A 21,470-nucleotide genomic window follows, 5' to 3' on the forward strand; every position below is an offset into this window, starting at 1 on the left:
AAAGCCGAGTGCAAGGATAGACGTAATTACATTATTCGACATGTTTACATGTTCATCTTGCAGAAGACGTTTGCCCTTGCATTTATTGTTGTCGTTGCTGCATGCCATCCATGATGAACAAGATAGTGACGGAGATGATGATGTTGTCTGTGACTGCCGTTGAAAGTGTTTATGAAGATATTCAATATATGGTCATTAGCTACACTTAACTCTGCACATTTCCATCACAAGGGCGTGTTTGGGTGTCGAAACCATACTTCTATTGGCTAGAAAGCAACCAATCCGTGTCAGAGGAAAAACTTCAACGTTGAAGTACTTAGACCAAAGACTAACATGTCAGAGTTGTGTGAGAGATTTCTGGCACTTACACAAAGACGGCAGCCTTTCTGACTACAGTTAACTCAACGTTACATGCCGAATTTATTGTTGTATCATCGTTTGTGATCAACCGAGGGGCAACATTACGAGTTCAGGATGTATACGGCAGGACTCAATCCGTTTTACGCATCAAATTTTAGTCTTTGGTCTGCGTATTGCGCGGGTGGTTTCGCTGTGGATACAATGAAGAAGCCCTCATTTTGCATTGCTGACATTTTGCAGGTTGGGGATGCCGAGAACATCCCGGAATCCTCGGCCCTCATGGCTCATATGGGACACCGTTCTCAGGTCCACACCTCTGGATCTCCGTTGCGTCCTTTCCCGGTGGGGCCAGAACAGTCGGTCTATGGTGGGAGACTGAACCCCGGGTCTCCATATCACAGGCACGGAATACACGTAACGTCTGTATCTAGAACGAGTTTTAATTCCCAACAAGCTCCTCCACCATCAAGCAAGGACCTCAAGTTCGGAATCGATCGGATATTGTCAACAGACTTCGACCCCAAAACAAAAGACATATTGTCTTTAAGAGGTAACCTTTTAAATGAACTTTCATATCGTTGTCAAAATGAATTCTCTAAAATAACTATTTATAGGCCTACATCAAGATTATCTTACTGCCATAGAAAGCATTCAAGAATGCCATCATGATGTAAAGGCACTTTTTATTTTTATAATGCGGCTGTATTGACTTAATTAAAGGCTACGTTTATAAATTACTGACCTCGAAGACACCTAAACCACAGTGGCTACATCATGCACTTTATTATTTACGCACACAAAACCTCTATATGAACATCCAAACTGCCACAGTTGCCTCACTATAAAACTAGGTATTATTTAGCTTGGGACGGCAGATAGCCTAGTGGTTAGAGTGTTGGTCCACTAACCGAAAGGTTGCTAGATTGAATCCCCCCGCTGACAAGGTAAACATCTGTCGTTCAGCCCCTGATCAAGGCATTTAATCCACTGGTCCTAAGCCGTCATTGTGAATAAGAATTTGTTCTTAAATGACTTGCCTAGTTAAATAAAGGTTTAAACATTCAGACTCGCACACCAAAGTCATTTTTAGGTGAAAAGTTTTACCATTGACAAATGCTCGTATATCATACGTTGCGGTAATTTCTTACTTATTTATCTCTCGCCCTGTGACAGATCTCACGTCCATTGTTAGCTCGAATCGTCAGTCAGGGATCCACATGCCCGTGCAGCCCTCGGCGAACCAGTACTTCGCATCCATAGACCCAGCGATGAGCGACACGTCCTCCATGATGAGCTCACTAAACGGCCCCAGGCATTCAGGGCAGCATCAGTTTCAGGACACCTTCCCAGGTAGTGTAGCCGTCAGCACATAGGCTACATAGGGACTTTTTCCGCACACATGGCATTTAAGGACTCAAACAATATTTGTACATAGCTGTTATTATTCAGACTTTGCTCAGTGTTTTTAAACCATAGGCCTATCTTCTGTTGATCGTGTTTTTCAAGTGAATATAATTTGGCATGTTTGATGACGTGACACCACTTTTCTAGGATATCCAACTATAATTTACCAGTGCACTTTGAAATTTGAACGAATAAATAACATTGCTCAACCTTTATGTCCCTTTATTTATACAGGTCCGTATGCTGTCCTCACAAAAGACACGATACCACAGACATACAAAAGGAAGAGGTCCTGGTCGCGAGCGGTCTTCTCCAACCTGCAAAGAAAAGGACTTGAGAAACGATTCGAAATACAGAAATACGTCACCAAACCCGACAGAAAACAACTGGCTGCAATGCTTGGCCTAACAGATGCACAGGTACGTTACTTGCATCACGTTGTAGCCTATAGGACCCAATTTTATGGACATTGTATTATGGACTATATTTTAAGAATCCTTTCTTCTTGAGATGGAAAGACATAGGCCTAATAGTGTAATATTCAATAAGTTTAGCTGAAGCGTTAAAGATTGCGCGATAGAAATATACCCTAAAAGTAATTTGCGACTGAGCCGACATATGGAGCGTTTACCGTGAATGCAGTCTCCGCTAAATCATGAACATTGTCTTAAAATTTCAAGAATGCTGTAACGCTGAACTTTCGCGATACGGATTGAATAGAGCCCTGGTGTTGACAGGAAGCCGCCACTCAGAGGACACACCCGGTAATATATCCTAGTAGGCAACTGTAGAATTGCGCAATCGAGAACTTTTAGGGAAATGAAAGTCGATTACAACGAATTATTGCAAATGGAGAAAGGTCATAATCTTACGTAACTCCATTGGGTTAAGCAATACACATAATACTAGCCTATAGCCCAGCTGATGTGTTAATAGCAATTTGTTTTTGTTGGCTACGGGCCCACATTTACGCAAAGTATGCCCACCTTTACCCACACTGTTGTTTTATTCTGCATTAACTTTATTGTAGCCTACCTAGGCTACTGTCAAGTTATTCATTATGAAATGTAGGCTATGATTTCCATATCAATACGGTTTTGTTGTGTTATGTAGAGACTGTCCTTTTATGCTATCAATTAGGTCTCTGGGTCATATTTCTATGGAGCAAAATTCATTGTCAACCTGTTGGCGAGTGGCCTAGGCATCAGGATCATGCATCTAAACGAGCTTTTGCACTTTCTCGTCAGGTCAAAGTGTGGTTCCAGAACAGGCGGATGAAGTGGAGGCATTCCAAAGAAGCCCAGGCACAGAAGGACAAGGAGAAGGAGACACTGGACAAGTCACTGACAGAGGCCGAGCCCAAAGAGCCGGAAGTGTCCGAGTGTGAGAGTGAAGCGAGCTGCGAGTCCGAATTCGAGGAAGGACAGGAGGACAAGAGTGACGTGGACATTTCTGAACATAACAAGACTAGTGTGATCATGACCGGGGCCACCCCTGTGAGTACGGAAGAGGCAACTTCAGTCGGTGCACTCAGAGAAACTGTGGCATCATCACAAATGTAAATATGAGTGCAAAGTCAAACGTATTTAAAAAAAAAAATGTAACATTAATAATTTAATATAAATATTATTTTGATAAATTGATATACAGAGTGAAGTTTGTCTTAAAGTGGAGGGCCAGTAGGATGCCTTACTGCAGAGGCTATGGGTTATTATTATTTTTTACTTTCGACTCCTTCCATCTTTCAGCTCTGTCAGTCAGTATTAGGCCATGTGCATGACTTTTTCCTCAAATTAAGGAAATATTCTGTTGTGAATTTTAATCTGAAACAGGTGTTCCACGTTCTGAAATCCCAGAAAATGACACAATGTTAATGTAATTTACTCTGGAAGCGTTAATAAATATTGTTGTATTTTATATTTTTCAATAATTATTTGCACTGAAAATATTGTAAATAAAACATTTATTTCTTTTGATTTTCGATTAAATGTCATATGTTATATATATTATTATTAATAATATTATTATTATCTTTTAATTGCATTATTGGGCCCATTATTACTTCCTCTTTCGGGTCTAATCGAATACTGAAAACATCACTGAAGGAGAGAGAACTTCACAACTGACATGGTCTTGACTAGCCTATAGGCTAATATTCACCCCCCAAACAGTTATCTGAAGTGGATAATACAATTTTATTTTCGTCATAGGCTATACATTTAGGATTGTACATTTCTTTCCTACAGTATGTACAAAGTAAGATGATGGTCATGATGATGATATAGGTTTACTATTTAATTCCTCACATCTTACATGCCAATAAAATAATATTTGAAGTCTTGGACTTCGCTGCCACGTAGGCCTTATTTCACCGTGTTAAGTGATCAGAGGGGTGGAATATATGTTTATGTTTCATGCTTAAAATAATCCATAAAGCCTACCTAGTCTATCATTATATATTGCAATTATGTAATTCATAAAGTAATATTTATATTTTTGGGAATAAGCATACAAGCTAATTATGGGTACACTCAAGCCGAAATGGAATGTGATATCATGGTGGAGCCTGTAATAACTTAACTCAACAATTTGGTGTAAATAGATAAAACTTATCAAGGGTTTTCAAATAAGTTAGTCATACTGTCTCTCACAATTCCAACACCATCTAACCGTTTGCATTTACGAATGCAAGTTACGCAAGTCGTTTAAAAAAAATGGTAGCCTATCGATGCGTTTTCAAGGAGCAGTTTGCCTTAGTTAATTTTATTTTCAGTAGGTTACCTTGTCCTGTTACATTGATTAAATCATTCTGAGGTAAATGAAAGTGTCTAAAATAAGCTGATGGCAAAAAAAATGGTTTACACAGACAGCCCAATTCTAATATTTTTCCACTAATTGGTATTTTGACCAATCACATCAGACCTCTCCACATCAGATCTTTTTCAGAGCTGATATGATTGGTCAAAAGTCCAATTAGTGAAACATATAGAATAAATAAGCTACCTGTGTAAACGCAGCCAGTGAGTAACAGACCATTGAAGTTAGTCAGCTGAACCAATGAAGAATTAGATACGCCTTATTTAGCAGTCACTACTTGCTGAGTTCGTTGTAATCCACACAGTAATGGCATAATAACAACTTTTAATTACATTTAAAAACATGCCTATATTATTTATAGCAGGTTATGTTAAACTCCATGTAGTAAAGTAGGCCTGTAGTCTATACCCTTACTGACAGCCAATATTGTAGACCTTATTATGGACCATACAAAGTTGGTATAGGGCTTATTACCTCACTTTGTCCAGTCCCAATGAAAGTGTGAACAGAAGCATGCAGTGCCTTCAGGAAGTATTCACACCTCTTGAGTTTTTCCACCTTTTGTTGTCAACAGCCTGAATTTGAAATTGATTAAATTGAGATATTTTTGTCACTGGCCTACACACAATAACCCAAGATTTTTTTTGCAAATTAAAACAAAATAAAAAGCTGAAATGACTTGAGTCAATAAATATCCAACCCTTTTGTTATGGCAAGCCTAAATAAGTTCAGGAGTAAAAACTTGCTTAACAAGTCACATAATAAGTTGGATAGACTGACTCTGTGTGCAATAATAGTGTTTAACATGATTTTTGAATGACTACCTCATCTCTGTACCCCACACATACAATTATCTGTAATGTCCCTCAGTCGAGCAGTACATTTCAAACACAGATCCAACCTCAAAGACCAAGAAGGTTTTCCAAAGCCTCAAAAAGAAAGGTACCTACTGAATATCCCTTTGAGCATGGTAAAGTTATTAATTGCACTTTGGATGGGGTATCAATACACCCAGTCATTACAAAGATAAAGGCGTCCTCCCTAACTCAGTTACTGGAGAGGAAGGAAACTGCTCAGGGATTTCACCATGAGGCAAATGGTGACTTTAAAACAGTTATAGAGTTTAATGGCTGTATTGGTATTTTTGGTATGTTATTAGGATTCCCATTAGTTGTTGCGAAAGCAGCAACACAGAACATTAATCAACAATAACAGCTCAAGGACAGAACTACATTAATAAAAAAAAGTGCATACGTAGCCTACATATCAATACATACACACACACTATCTAGGTCAAATAAGGGGATAGGCGTTGTACCGTGAGGTGTTGCTTTATCTGTTTTTTGAAACCAGGTTTGCTGTTCATTTCAGCAATATGAGATGGAAGGGAGTTCCATGCAATAATGGCCCTATATAATACTGTACGCTTTTTTGAATTTGTTCTGGATTTGGGGACTGTGAAATTACCCCTTATGGCATGTCTGGTTGTGTAAGTGTGTGTTTCAGAGCTATGTGTATGTTGGCTATGCAAACAATTTGGAATTTTCAACACATTAATGTTTCTTATAAAAAGAAGAAAGATTGCAGCCTGTCTCTCCTCAACTCTTAGCCAATCGAGAATGGCATGTGTAGTATTTATATTAGACCTCTCATTACGATGAAGAGAAAGACGTGCCTCTCTGTTCTGGGCCAGATGCAGCTTAACTGGGTTTTTATTTGCAGCACTCAACCACATGACTGGACAATAATCAAGATGAGACAAAAGTAGAGCCTGACAAAAGTAGAGCCTGATTTTCCGAGGGTGGTGTCAAAAAAGCAGAGCATCTCTTTATTATGGACAGACCTCTCCCCATCTGTACAACCATTTCATCTATATGTTTTGACCATGACAGTTTACAATCTAAGGTAACACCAAGTAATTTACTTTCCTCAACTTGTTCAACGGCCACACGAATCATTGCCAGATGCAGCTCAGGTCTAGAACTTAGAGAATAATGTGTACCAAATAGGGGGCAGCATTTTCACTTTTGGATGAATAGCATGCCCAGAGTGAACTGCCTCCTACTCAGTCCCAGATGCTAATATATGCATATAATTAGTATATTTGGATAGAAAACACTCTGAAGTTTCTAAAACTGTTTGAATGATGTCTGTGAGTATAACAGAACTCATATGGCAGGCAAAAACCTGAGAAAAAATCCAAACAGGAAGTGGGAAATCTGAGGTTTGTAGTTTTTGAACTCACCCCTATCGAATACACAGTGGGATATGGGTTATTTTTCACTTCCTAAGGCTTCCACTAGATGTCAACCGTCTTTAGAACGTGGTTTCAGGCTGCTCATGTGAAGGGGGGCCGGATGGGAGCTGTTTTACTAAGGGGTCTGCCTACAGCCTCGTTCTCAGTCACGCACTTTCACTTGAGAGGTTGCTCTCGTTCCAGTGCAATTCTACAGACAATGGAATTCTCCGGTTGGAACAGTATTGAACTTTTATGATAAAAACATCCTAAAGATTGATTCTATACTTAGTTTGACAAGTTTCTTCGACCTGTAATATAACTTTTTGAACGTTTCGTCTGAATAGACCAGATCGCGCTTTTGGATTGTTTACCAAACGCCCAAACAAATGAAGCTATTGGACATAAATGGACATAAATGATGGACATTATCGAACAAAACAAGCATTTATTGTGGAACTGCGATTCCTGGGAGTGCATTCTGATGAAGATCATCAAAGGTAAGTGAATATTTATATATGAATAATATGAATAATGTTGACTACCCAACATGGCGGATATTTCTCTGGCTGGTTTGGGCTCTGAGAGCCGTTCTCAGATTATGCTTTTTCCGTAACATTTAAAAAAAAAAATCTCACACAGCGGTTGCAATAAGGAGAAGTGTATCTAAAGTTTCATGTATAAAAGCTCTATTTTCATCAACATTTATTATGAGTATTTCTGTGAATTCATGTGGCTCTCTGCAATATCACTGCATGTTTTGGAACTACTGAATCTAACACGCCAATGTAAAATTAGATTTTGGGATATAAATATGAACTTTACCGAACAGAACATACATGTATTGTGTAACATGAGGTCCTATGAGTGTCATCCGATGAAGATCATCAAAGGTTAGTGATTCATTTGATCTCTATTTGTGCTTTTTGTGACTCCTCTCTTTGGCGAGAAAAATGGCTGGGTTTATCTGTGACTTGGTGGTGACCTAACATAATCGTTTGTGGAGCTTTCACTGTAAAACATTTTTGAAATCAGATACTGTGGCTGGATTAACGAGAATATTATCTTTAAAATGGTGCCTAATACTTGTATGTTTGAGAAATTTGATTTATGAGATTTCTGTTGTTTTTTATTTGGCACCCTGCAATTTCCGCGAGCGGAACCCCAGTCATAGACAGGTTAAAAGATGTTCAGGACCAGTTTGTTACTGGTCACCCATTCCAAAACAGACTGCAACTCTTTAAGGGTTTCATTGACTTAATTAGCAGTGGTTGCTGATGTGTATATGGTTGAATCATCAGTGTACATGGACACATGCTTTGTTTGATGCCAGTGGCAGGTCATTGGTAAAAATAGAAAAAGAGTAGAGGGGCTAAAGAATCGCCCTGCGGTACACCACACTTTACATGTTTGACATTATAGAAGCTTCCATTAAAGAAAACCCTTTGAGTTCTATTAGATAGATGGCTCTGAATCCACGATATGGCAGATGTTGAAAAGCCATAACATTTTCTCAACAACAGGTTATGGTCAATAATGTCAAAGGCTGCACTGAAATCTAATCTTCTTATTATCAATTTATTTCAACCAATCATCAGTCATTTGTGTCAGTGCAGTACATGTTGAGTGCCCTTCTCTATAAGCACGCTGAAAGTCAGTTGTTAATTAGTTTACAGAGAAATAACATTGTATTTGGTTGAACACAATCTTTTTCAATAGTTTGCTAAGAGTTGGCAGCAATCTGACAGGTCTGCTGTTAGAACCAGTAAAGGCCGCTTTACCACTCTTGGGTAGCGGATTGACTTTGGATTCCCTCCAGGCCTGAGGGACCAAGACTTTCCTCTACAGTAGGCTCAGATTAAAGATATGACAGATAGGAGTGGCTATTGAGTCAGCTACAATCCTCAGTAGCTTTCCATCTCAGTTGTCAATGCCAGGAGGATTGTCATTATTGACAATAATTTTTCCACCTCTCCTACACTAACTTAACAAAATTCAAACTTGCAATGCTTTTCTTTCATTATTTGTTTTCTTATGCAAGACTATGATGGCTCACTGTTTGTTGTTGGCATTTCCTACCTTAGTTTGCCCATTTCCCCAATGAAGTAATCATTAAAATATTTGGCAACATCAAATGGTTTTGTGATGAATAAGTCATCTTATTCAATGAAAGATGGAGTTGAATTTTTCTTTCTGCCCATAATTTAATTGAAAGTACTCCAAAGTTTTTTTCCATCATTCTTTATATAATTCTTGGCTTAATAAAACAGTTTATTCTTCTTTTTGATGAGTTTGGTCACATCATTTCTCAATTTGCAGTAAGTCTGCCAGTCAGATGTGCAGCCAGACTTATTAGCCACTCCTTTTGCCCCATCTCTTTCAACTATACAGTTTTTCAATTCCTCATCAATCCATGGAGCCTTCACAGTTCTAACAGTCAGTTTCTTAACCTCTCTTAGGGTAGGAGGCAGCATTTGGAATTTTGGATGAAAAGCGTGCCCAAATTAAACTGCCTGCTACTCAGGCCCAGAAGATTGGATATGCATATAACTGATAGATTTGGATAGAAAACACTCTAAAGTTTCCAAAACTGTTACAATTGTGTCTGTGAGTATAACAGAACTGATTTGGCAGGAGAAAACCTGAGAAAAATCCATCCAAGAAGTAGGATATCTTTTGTTGTTGTAGTTTCTATTCAATTCCATTACAATATCTCCATTGATTTAGGACTCAAGTTGCAGTTCCTATGCCTTCCACTAGATGTCAACAGTCTTTAGAAATAGTTTCAGGCTTGTATTCTGAAAAATGAGGGAGTAAGAGCAGTCTGAATGAGTGGACCCTGCAGTGTCACAGAGCTTTTTCATGCTCGCGACCGAGAGAGTGCCTTTCTTGTTAACTTTTTATATTGACGTTATTGTCCGGTTGAAATATTATCAATTATTTAGGCTAAAAACAATCTGAGGATGGAATATAAACATTGTTTGACATGTTTCTATGAACTTTACGGATACAATTAGGATTTTTTGTCTGCCTGTTGTGACTGCGTTTGAGCCTGTGGATTACTGAAGAAAACGCGCGAACAAAACAGAGGTTTTTGGGTATAAAGAGAGACTTTATCGAACAAAAGGAACATTTATTGAGTAAATGAATGTCTTCTGAGTGCAACCATATGAAGATCATCGAAGGTAAGTGATTAATTCTATCTCTATTTCTGACTAGTGTAACTCTTCTACTTGCCTGGTTACTGTTTGTAATGATTTGTCTGCTGGGCGAGGTTCTCAAATAATCGTAAGATATGCTTTCGCCGTAAAGCCTTTTTGAAATCTGACACCGTGGTTGGATTAACAAGATGTTAATCTTTAAACCTATGTAAAATACTTGTATGTTTTCAGAATTTTTATAATGAGTATTTCTGTATTTGAATTTGGCGCTCTGCAATTTCACTGGATGTTGGCTCACATACCCTAGTGAGGTTAACAGGTGCATGTTTATCAATAATTGGAAGAAGACATTTTATAAATGTATCAAGTGCAGCGTCTGGATGCTCCTTATTTTTATTTTATTTTTTATATTTTTTTAAATAAATTTTATCCCATTTTCTCCCCAATTTTCGTGGTATCCAATCGCTAGTAATTACTATCTTGTCTCATCGCTACAACTCCCGTACGGGCTCGGGAGAGACGAAGGTTGAAAGCCATGCGTCCTCCGAAGCACAACCCAACCAAGCCGCACTGCTTCTTAACACAGCGCGCCTCCAACCCGGAAGCCAGCCGCACCAATGTGTCGGAGGAAACACCGTGTACCTGGCCCCCTTGGTTAGCGCGCACTGCGCCCGGCCCGCCACAGGAGTCGCTGGAGCGCGATGAGACAAGGATATCCCTACCGGCCAAACCCTCCCTAACCCGGACGACGCTATGCCAATTGTGCGTCGCCCCACGGACCTCCCGGTCGCGGCCGGCTGCGACAGAGCCTGGGCGCGAACCCAGAGACTCTGGTGGCGCAGTTAGCACTGCGATGCAGTGCCCTAGACCACTGCGCCACCCGGGAGGCCAGGATGCTCCTTATTAATCACATCAGACCAACACATATTTTTAACATCATCCACAGCAAAATAATATGCTCTCTTATACACTATTTTGGAACTTTGGCTTTCCTGGATATAGCCATTATATTGTGATCACCGCATCCACTGGGTATGAATATAGCTTTAGAGCGAAGTTCAACAGTATAAGTGAAAATGTGATCAGTACATGTGGATGATCTTGTTCCTGTATCGTTTGTAAACACCTTGGTAGGTTGATTAATAACCTGAACCAGATTACATGCACTGGTTACAGTGAGAAGCTTCCTCTTGAGTGGACAGCCTGTTGAAAACCTGTCAATATTCAGGTCTCCAAGAATGTAGACTTCTCTGTTTTTATAACAAACATTATCAAGCATTTCACACATATTATTTAGATATTGACTGTTAGAACTTGGTGGCCTATAGCAACACCCCAAAATAAAAGGCTTTAAATGTGCCAGGTGAACCTGCAAACACAACACTTCACATAAGATATTTTCTAAGCATAACAGGGATATGGCTTTGAATTTATACAGCAACACCTCCCCCATAAGCATTCCTGTTTCTTCTACAGATGTTATATCCTTGTATTGCTACTGGTGTATCATCAAATTAATTATCTAAGTGATTCTCAGAAATGTATTATATGTTACTGTTATCTGATGTTAGCAAGTTATTGATTTCATTAACCTCATTTCTCAGGCTACATATATTAAAATGGGCTTTTTTCAGCCCTTCCTGTGTAGCTTAAGAGAGATAGACATAATATGGAAAAGAGAAAATAAAGCAAGAGAAAAAATATACATTAATCAGTTGGTGTATGTAAGTATTTGTGTGTGCTGCAGGGTTGAAGCAACCAACTCATAGCCTTGGCTCTCTCATCCCTTCCAGGCATTTGGGAGGGAGGGTGGACAATGAGCCTGTCATAGTGGATGTAAGTAATGCCCCCATGCGCTCTGGCAGCTTTCATGGCTGGAATAAGTTCTTTCCTCTTCTGGGACACATCTTCAGGATAGTCCTCATTGAAGAAAATATCAACTCAGCAAAAAAAGAAACGTCCCTTTTTCAGGACCCTGTCTTTCAAAGATAATTCGTAAAAATCCAAATGACTTCTCAGATCATTGTAAAGAGTTAAACACTGTTTCCCATGCTTGTTCAATGAAGCATACATAATTAATGAACATGCACCTGTGGAACGGTCGTTAAGACACTAACAGCAATTAAGGTCACAGTTAAGAAAACTTAGGACACTAAAGAGGCCTTTCTACTGAATATGAAAAACATCAAAAGAAAGATGCCCAGACTGTCCGCAATAGGCCCAGAGAGGCTGGACTAAGGGCTTGTAGGCCTGTTGTAAGCCAGGTCCTCACCAGGTATCACCGGCAACAACGTCGCCTATGGGCACAAACCCACCGTCGCTGGACCAGACAGGACTGGCAAAAAGTGCTCTTCACTGACGAGACGTGGTTTTGTCTCACCAGGGGTGATGGTCGGATTCACATTTATCGTTGAAGGAATGAGCGTTACACTGAGGCCTGTACTCTGGAGCGGGATCGATTTGAAGGTGGAGGGTCCGTCATGGTCTGGGGCGGTGTGTCACATCATGTCACAGCACAATGTCAGTGTTCTGCCATAGCCAGCGAAGAGCCCGGATCTCAATCCCATTGAGCACGTCTGGGACCTGTTGGATCGGGAGGGTGAGGGCTAGGGCCATTCCCCTCAGAAATGTCTGGCAACTTGCAGGTGCCTTGGTGGAAGAGTGGGGTAACATCTCACAGCAAGAACTGGCAAATCTGGTGCAGTCCATGAGGAGGAGATGCACTGCAGTACTTAATGCAGCCCCCCCTTTGTTCAGGGACACATTATTCAATTTCTGTTAGTCACATGTCTGTGGAACTTGTTCATTTTATGTCTCAGTTGTTGAATCTTGTTATATTCATACAAATATTTACACGTGTTAAGTTTGCTGAAAAGAAACGCAGTTGACAGTGAGAGGACGTTTCTTTTTTTGCTGAGTTGATGTTCCTTTCAAGTTCTTGGCTCTTTCCAGAACAGCTACCTTGTCCTTGAACCTCAGGAACTTGACCACTATTGGCCTGGGCCTGTCATCTGGGCCGGTGGTGGGTTTTCCAGTTCTGTGGAAAAAAACTCCTGTGGTCCATCTTCAGTTTCTCTGAGATAATTTCCCTCACTTTGTCCTCAGACTCCGTTCAGGTCTCTTTTGGAGATTCTGCAATTCCGACCACAACCATGTTGTTCTGCCTTGATTGTCCCTCATGATAATCTGATATCTTTATCATTCTTATCATGGATTCACATACAGAACTGATGTCCTCTCTCAATGACTTACAGATTGCTATCATCTTGCCGTTCTCCTGTTTAAACTCATCGAGCTGACCCTGGGAGAACTGCAAACTGTTCTTCTGGTCCTGGACCTCTCTTCAGGTCGTCCATTCTTTTATTAGTTGACTCCACCAGTATTTAAACAAAAAACTTGAAGCTATTTTCTTGTTCTTGTAACAACATCCTCCACCTGTGATAGATAGACACCACTGTTCTCAACGGTACTCCCACCAGCTTTGGTCTTTGTCATGGTAGCAACATGTTACTCCTCGCAGTTCCAAACAGGGCAGGTCGCAGGGAAGATTGAAAACAACAACAAACAGCAGGGATCTTGACAGCCACAAGCCTGGGACAATCCACAGTCCCAGCCACAATGGCTAACCGCATCACAGACTGTGTTCAGGCCCTCAGGAAAACCCTGCTAGCTTGAAAGGCAGCTAGCTAACAGCTAGGCTATTTGCTACGCCAAACAGCTCCTCAGACCTGGCCTTGGTTGGCAGGATCACTGGAGAGATAGTAGCAGTCCCATCAACTGATGCCAACCGCGTCGCGGGATCTAAACTCAAAAGGTAGCTACTGTAGCTACTAAGTAACTTTCAAGAAACTTTCAAAATATTCCAAAACAATAAACTTTCCAAAACAACAGCCTGAATTCAGGCTGTAACATAACAAAATATGGTGTAAGTCAAGGGGTATGGAAACTTTATTAAGGCACTGTATGTATCTGCAATAGTTGTATAATATTGCAAACTTGACTCAGTTCATATAATTTGGTCATTTTTTTTATATCCCTCCATTTTGTTAGTCAGAAGAAGTCTGTCGCTCCAAAGAAAGTGCAGAGAAGAAGGGAAATGTATAGTTTCTGCAGAGAAGAAGGGAAATGTATAGTTTCTATACATTTGCTGGCTCCAGATATCAGCGACGAAACGGATGAGTATATTTTATGTATCCGGGCTCAGATTTAAGAATCAAGCTCTACTCCATTTATGGACCTCTAATGCTTCTCTTTTAAGCTGGCCGACAGACAATAAAGTTGGTAGATAATTGCCTTGTTTTAATAACAGATATATTTAATTGATTACAGCAGTAAGGCAATACATTTCACATATATAAATGTTGCATATAATGTCTGTTTCTCCACACATTCCTATAAGACAAGTGTATGTTCTATATCAGCTAGACCTTCATGGTACATGGAATGCAAATGAATCAAATGTAGCCTAAGTCGGCATTCTGTTTAGGTGTAGGCCTATAAAGTTGGCCAAACTATGCACCATTTGTAAAGGAGTCTGAATGACAATATATCATTTATATAAACACAAATCTCTCATTATCCATGAAAATAAAGGAACGGACAATGTCAAGTAATGAAATAGTGTTCATCTTCATAATTTTGCAAATGTATAAGGGAAATATATTGCAAATATCAATATCATACAACATGTTCCATACATCTAAAATGTGTATTGTAAAGCAAAGGTGTTTATGAAATTGAATATTGAATGTGTGTGTAGGTGTGTGTCCAAACTTTTGACTGGTTCTATATATCATGTGGATATAGTACATGTTGGATTGTACATGTGGATAATATGTTGGATTATGAATAAGGTGATTTAATAATCTGACTGATTTTCATGCAGTGGACCATAAATTAAAAAAACTTTAAAAAAAATAGTGTAGTAGTGGAAGTAGGAATATAAAATTGATTGCAGTGCAAACAGTAAGACATCAAACAGCATAGCCAATTTATCTTGGTGATAACAGAAGATCACAGAAGATTGAAATATAACAAAACCATTTGACATAGAAACATCAGATTTTCTGCTTTTATTTTATTTGTATATTTATTAATTATAAAATTATGAAAAATATTAAAACAATTCCACTCATGAGGACACTAGAGGGTGATTTAGTCATTTGACTACAGGAAAGGGGTACGCATAGGCTAAGCGTGATTTCATGGTATTTCTTTTATGAGGGGAGTTAGGCTACCTTCAGATGATTACCATGTTGTACACAAAAGACATGATCAACATGTTTGTACAAACTTTGCTGTCTGTTGTAACAGTGTCGCCAAACATATGCACGACACAAAGAGTCAGTCAAGATAGCGATTTAATATACATTTAATTTTCATCTGCCCAAAAGTGGAAAAGCTAGGTAGCCTAATCCTGCGGTACTTGCGTGGTCGTTGAGAAGTGAAATAGCTGTTAGTAGGGTCTGTGTGTGGTTAAAACGCAGATAGATTTTTGCCCCACTGCAAAACTCAAGTAAGGAGAACATACATCATACATACATACATATATAATACATACAGTACCCGTCAAAAGTTTGGACAGACCTACTCGTTCAAGGGTTTTTCTTTATTTTTATATGGAATCATGTAGTAACCAAAAAGTGTTAAACTAATCAAAATATATTTTACATTTTAGATTCTTCAAAGTAGCCAGACTTTGCCTTGATGACAGCTTTGCACACTCTTGGCATTCTCTCAACCAGCTTCATGAGGAATGCTTTTCCAACAGTCTTGAAGGAGTTCCCATAATCTCGTAAGTCAAATAACCCTTATACAGCCTGGAGGTGTGTTTTGGGTCATTGTCCTGTTGCAAAACAAATGATAGTCCCACTAAGTGCAAACGAGATGGGATGGAGTATCACTGCAGAATGCTGTGGTAGCCATGCTGGTTAATTGTGCCTTGAATTCTAAAGAAATCTCCAACAGTGTCACCAGCAAAGCTCCATCACACCTCCTCATCCATGCTTCACGGTAGGAACTACACATGCGGAGATCATCCATTCACCTGCTCTGCGTCTCACAAAACACGGTGGTTGGAATCAAAAATCTCAAATTTGGACTCATCAGAACAAAGCACAGATTTCCACCGGTCTAATGTCCATTACTCGTGTTTCTTGGCACAAGCAAGTCACTTCTTCTTATTGGTGTCCTTTAATAGTCGTTCTTTGCAGCAATTTGACCATGAAGGCCTGATTCACGCAGTGTCCTCTGAACAGTTGATGTTGAGATGTGTCTGTTACTTGAACTCTGTGAAGCATTTATTTGGCATGCAAATTCTGAGGTGCAGTTAACTTTAATGAACTTATCCTCAACAGCAGATGTAACTCTAGGTCTTCCTTTCCTGTGGCGGTCCTCATGAGAGCCAATTTCATCATAACACTTGGTTTTTACAACTGCATTTGTAGAAACTTTAAAAGTTCTTGCTATTTTCCTGGATGGACTGACCTTCATGTCTAAAAGTAAAGATGGACTGTTGTTTCTCTTTGCTTATTTGAGCTGTTCTTGCCATAATATGGACTTGGTCTTTTGCCAAAAGGGCTATCTTCTGTATACCACCCCTACCGTGTCACAACACAACTGACTGGCTCAAATGCATTAAGAAGAAAAGAAATTCCAAAAATGTACTTTTAACAAGGCACACCTGTTAATTGAAATGCAATCCAGGTGACTACATCATGAAGCTGGCTGAGAGAATGCCAAGAGTGTGCAAAGCTGTCATCAAGGGAAAGGGTGGCTACTTTGATGAATCTCATATTTTAGCAGGCTCAAGGATGTGGGGCTTCCATGTCACCAATTTCAATAACAAAACATGCACCAGTAGCACAAATAGAATGCAAATGGGGAGTTTATTCGGGATTTGGTATACAGGGAAAGAAGGGGGAAGTCACCAATCACCTCACAGTCCACAAGCCGTTCTCTTTGTCCGTTACATTTTCCGGGGGTAATCCTCACACTCGGGTCCTCAGCCAATCCGGTCCGGTACACGAGGGAGGTAGTCCAACAGTCCAGGTCACAACGGGTAATCTCACAGGTATTGCTCTCTCTTCGTCCACTCTCCATCACACGCACTTGGCTCTCTCCTACTCAGCCCCTTTGTGCAAGCTGCTTCCTCCTTTATCCCCAAGCACTCCCAGGCTTAACAAACAACAGCCTTGCCTCGTTGGGGTAGGAAGTCCATATAAGGCCCGGGGCTGGAGCCAACGAGCTGCCAGACATCTCCCCTCAATAATCACTCTCCTCACCTCTCCCTGCCGTCTGCCACAACCACCCTGATCAGGCTGCACCTGATCTGCGGATGACAGAGAAAGCAAAGGGCTGTAAGGACAGGAACCAGTGGGTGACCCGGGCATTACTGTCCTTATTCCGTTACATACAAACCAGTGGTGCATGGTTCGTTACGATGGTAAAGTGCCGTCCCAACAAGTAATACTTCAGCATTTCTATCGCCCACTTGATCGCTAGACATTCTTTCTCCACCGTGGAATATCTTTGTTCTCGCGGCAACAGCTTCCGGCTAATGTACATGCCTGGGTGTTCCCCACCTTCTTGAGCTGTGGAGAAGTCTGGTATCACCAGCATGGGTCCAGAACACAGTGCTCCCTTTGGGTCCTGGAACGCTTTGTCTGTCTCCTCGGTCCACTTCACCTGGTCGGGCAGATGGCTCCTGGTCAGATCTGTCAGGGGACTGGCTAGGGAGGCAAAGTGGGGAATAACTCTCCGGTTGAAACTAGTCAACCCCACAAACGTGCGTACCTGCTTCTTGCTGAGGGGGCGGGGCCAATCTTCCACTTTCTTCAACTGGGGTTTGACACATCCCCTCCCGATCGTGTACACCAGGTACTCAGCCTCCCGCAGGCCAAGCCAACATTTTTGGGGGTTTGCTGTTAGCCCCGCCTCCCGTAAGGCCTGCACTACCGTGTTCACCTGGTTTAGATGGGTTTCCCACTCATTCCCATGGATCACAATATCGTCGATGTATGCCGATGCGTACTTCCGATGGGGTCGGAGAACCCGGTCCATCAACCTCTGGAAGGTGGACGGGGCCCTGTGCAGTCCAAAGGGCAGTTTCTTGTAACGGTACAGACCATCCGGGTTGGCGAAAGCAGTTTTCTCCCATGCCTCGGGAGCTAAGGGCACCTGCCAATAACCCTTTGTCAGGTCGAGCGTACTGATAAATCGGGCGGTCCCTAGCCGTTCGATTAATTCAACAATTTGGGGCATGGGGTAGGCGTCGAACTTGAGACTTCATTTACCTTTCTAAAATCATTACAGAATTGGTTGGTGCCGTCTGGTTTCGGCACCAACACTATGGGGCTGCACAACTCACTATTCAACTCGATTATATCAGCATCGATTATATCAGCTTCCAACATCGTTTTTACCTCGGTCCTGACAGCCTCTCTCCTTGCTTCTGGTAGGGTTTCAACTTGACCTTTTCCCGGGTTTGGTGATGATGCGGTGCTGTACCAGATCACTGTGTCCTGGTTCACTGGAGAACACATCCTGGTTTCGGCCGACCAACTCCATCAGCTCCTGCTTCTGGGCTTGGCTCAGCTGCTCCCCCATTGGCACCTCCGCCGGTTCGGTAGCCTTCTTCGGGCAAATAGAGTAGAGTACATCACGTGCATTCCATTTCTTTACCAGATTCACATGGTAAATCTGGGTCAGATGCCTTTGAGATCTAGTGGAAGCCTTGGGAAGTGCAACTTAACCCCATAGACACTGTGTATTCGGTAGGCCAAGCTTTGAAAAACTACAAACCTCAGATTTCCCACTTCCTGGTTGGATTTTTCTCAGGTTTTCATATAAGTTCTGTCATACTCACAGACATCATTCAAACAGTTTTAGAAACTTCAGAGTGTTTTTTTTTATCCAATACTACTAATAATATGCATATATTAGCATCTGGGACAGAGTAGCAGGCAGTTTACTCTGGGCACGCATTTCATGGAAAAGTGAAAATGCTGCCCCCTATCCCAAACAGGTTTTAAATAAGACTGAAGTCTACTTCAGGCAAAAACGAAAGGTGGGTGGGTGGGTGTACAATACAAACATCTAGCAATCCAAAAGTAGCGTGTTCGAATCTCATCATGAACTTTAGCATTTTAGGCTATTAGCAAATTTGCAACTACTTAGCATGTTAGTTAACCCTCCCCTAACACTAGCCTTAACCCTTTAACCTAACTCTTAACCTTAAGCCTAACTTTAACCTTAACCCCTAACCCCTAGCATAGATAACATTAGCGTTAGTCATATAGCCACCTTGCTAGCATTAGCTACAACAAATTGGAATTCGTAATGTATCATTCGTATTACAAATTTGTAACTGTCACGAATCCCGCTTCCTGAGTCTGTTTTTGCCTGTGTTCTGTCCTGGAGTGTTTTTCCGGTGTCCTGAAACGCACCCTGTCTGGTTGCCGGGCGACGTAGCTAGTTGGGAGATCTCTGATTACCCGCACCTGTATCCCATCAGTTATCTGCACACCTGGTCCTGATCATCACCCCTCCACTTCATAAGCTCTGACCTGACATCCATTCCCTGCCGGATCGTTAGCCATGAACAGTATGTTGTGCCAGCGTATCAGCCTCCAGTTTGATAGAGTTTGTTTTGTTGTTTTGTACGTCTTGCTTGCCTTGAACTTACCTCCGTTTGTTCTGTCTACAGTCATTCACCCGGAACACTCACCCCATTCCTGCCTGGTCGTCGGTGGCTTCTGTTACTCCCTTGGATCTGCCTATTCACTCCCATCAACTCACCTCCGCTGCCCGCTCCGCCACCTGGATCTTTCTACCTCTACGTTTAAACTTGTAAATAAATACTCACCTTCGTCCTACTCTCCTTGTCCTGGTCTGCTTCTGGGTTCTACTTTAGAACACCGTGACAGTAACATATTGTACAAATAACTGTTCATATCATACGAATTGTAATTTGTAACATATCATACGAAATGGATGATGGATATCCACAAATTAATACCTACCATACGAAATGTAACATATACTAAGTTGTGACAGGCAGATTTCTATACTATACCTTTAAATCTGAGTCCAGGTTGGTCCTGCTTGTGCAACTGCAAAATTCATTACAACAAAGAATGTTGTAGCCTTCATAACAGGATATCTAATTTTGGGAATGTTTGTTCAAATCGCAGCAGGGTCTTTATTTCAGCTGTTCAGAAATCTGAGGCAGTGGACATACAACATCATGGTTCAGAAGAGGGTGAGTAAAGAGTGAAACGTGAAGGGTCGGGGAATGTGAGCAGCAGCTACGGAGAAAAATGTGTGCGTAAATCAACACCAATTTCTGATTCTAGAGCTTACTCCAAAATTCAGATATCGAAACAACTTCATGATATCAACTGTTTTCATTTTCAATTGTCCGCTCATCCCACTGGTCACAGACGTCAATTCAACGTCTATTCCTCGTTGGTTCAATGGAATTTCATTGAAATGACGTGGAAGCAATGTTAATTCAACCAGTGTGTGCCCAGTGGGATGGCGTCATGACATTAATAACATTACGTCAAGGAGGTTGAGAACATTGTGACCATTTGAATGCCCTTTATCTGAGGCTTGTGTCAGGGATACAACTTCATAGACAGTGACCCCGGCACCCGGCTCAACACCAGAAGCTCTCTCCACCACGGGGTCCACTTTCCTTCTCCAGAAAGATGACTGACCCCTGGAGATCAACTGTTTTTCCGTTTAAGCCCAGCACCATCTTGAATTTCACTTTTCATTTTCCCCTATCCTCGCCTGCTACCTGCTGCCTTTTGTTTCTTTCCATATAGGAGGATATTTTACACCAGAACAGTTCGACTAAATAAATAAAATGCCCTTTCCCATAAAACAAAGAGCCTATATTTATAAAGTAGGTGCAGTTTTATAATCCTAGGTCTTAATTCAAAACTGTAGAAAGTTGGTTTGTCTTCTGGTTGACCATGTTTCCATGGAATATATCCTCACAGCTCTGAATATATCCTCACAGCTCTGGACAGTTTATCAGCCAAGTATTACCTGTTAAGCACACACATATAAAACGTCAGGGTGGGTTGATTCTCGAATGATCCTTGAAAAGTTGTAAATTACACAAGTATTTGCAAACATAAAATAACAATAACAATCCCATAATACTGCAAGGCCTTGATTTGTGATCTGTCCTAAGAACTTTTATTACCAGTATAGGAGAAAGTCCATCTGGCCCATGTGTAATGTCAGCCTCCCGCCCTCCCTTAAAACCTGTCCTGTAAGTTCTTTCTGGCAATCCAGAACGGGACTAGCCCATAAAACAAATCAACCACACAGATTTCCTCATATTTAACCTTTTTGAAAAAGTAACTGTGTAAAACAAATTTCCTTTGGGAAAAAGCGTGGAGTTTCTGCCTTCAAACACATTGGTTGAGGGATTAGTATGATGACTTAAAAACGGTGAAGGCTCGAGCTCTTTGAGG

The 21,470-nt window shown here is 40.9% G+C and overlaps 1 protein-coding gene across 2 annotated transcripts; it reads left to right on the forward strand.

The window, feature by feature from the left end:
* Positions 1–334: 334 nt before the first annotated feature.
* LOC120019423 (H2.0-like homeobox protein) lies at positions 335–3,740 on the forward strand. Of its 2 annotated transcripts, XM_038962711.1 has the most exons (4): positions 335–910; positions 1,534–1,710; positions 1,999–2,183; positions 3,012–3,740. In XM_038962711.1, exons 1-4 carry the CDS (start codon positions 475–477, stop codon positions 3,324–3,326), a joined length of 1,113 nt encoding a protein of 370 aa, XP_038818639.1. In that variant the 5' UTR covers positions 335–474; the 3' UTR covers positions 3,327–3,740. The 2 variants fall into 2 exon arrangements, with proteins under 2 accessions (XP_038818639.1, XP_038818640.1); XM_038962712.1 differs by lacking the exon at positions 1,534–1,710.
* Positions 3,741–21,470: the final 17,730 nt, after the last annotated feature.

This window comes from Salvelinus namaycush, chromosome 24 (genome assembly GCF_016432855.1).
Source record: "Salvelinus namaycush isolate Seneca chromosome 24, SaNama_1.0, whole genome shotgun sequence".
Lineage (NCBI taxonomy): Eukaryota > Metazoa > Chordata > Actinopteri > Salmoniformes > Salmonidae > Salvelinus > Salvelinus namaycush.

Bases quoted from the DNA above. Each gene is read 5' to 3' on its own strand.
- LOC120019423 (XM_038962711.1), top strand. From the start codon at position 475: ATGTATACGGCAGGACTCAATCCGTTTTACGCATCAAATTTTAGTCTT. The intron at 911-1,533 runs GTAACCTTTTAA...GCCCTGTGACAG, and splicing joins AGACATATTGTCTTTAAGAG to ATCTCACGTCCATTGTTAGC. The intron at 2,184-3,011 runs GTACGTTACTTG...CTTTCTCGTCAG, and splicing joins TTGGCCTAACAGATGCACAG to GTCAAAGTGTGGTTCCAGAA.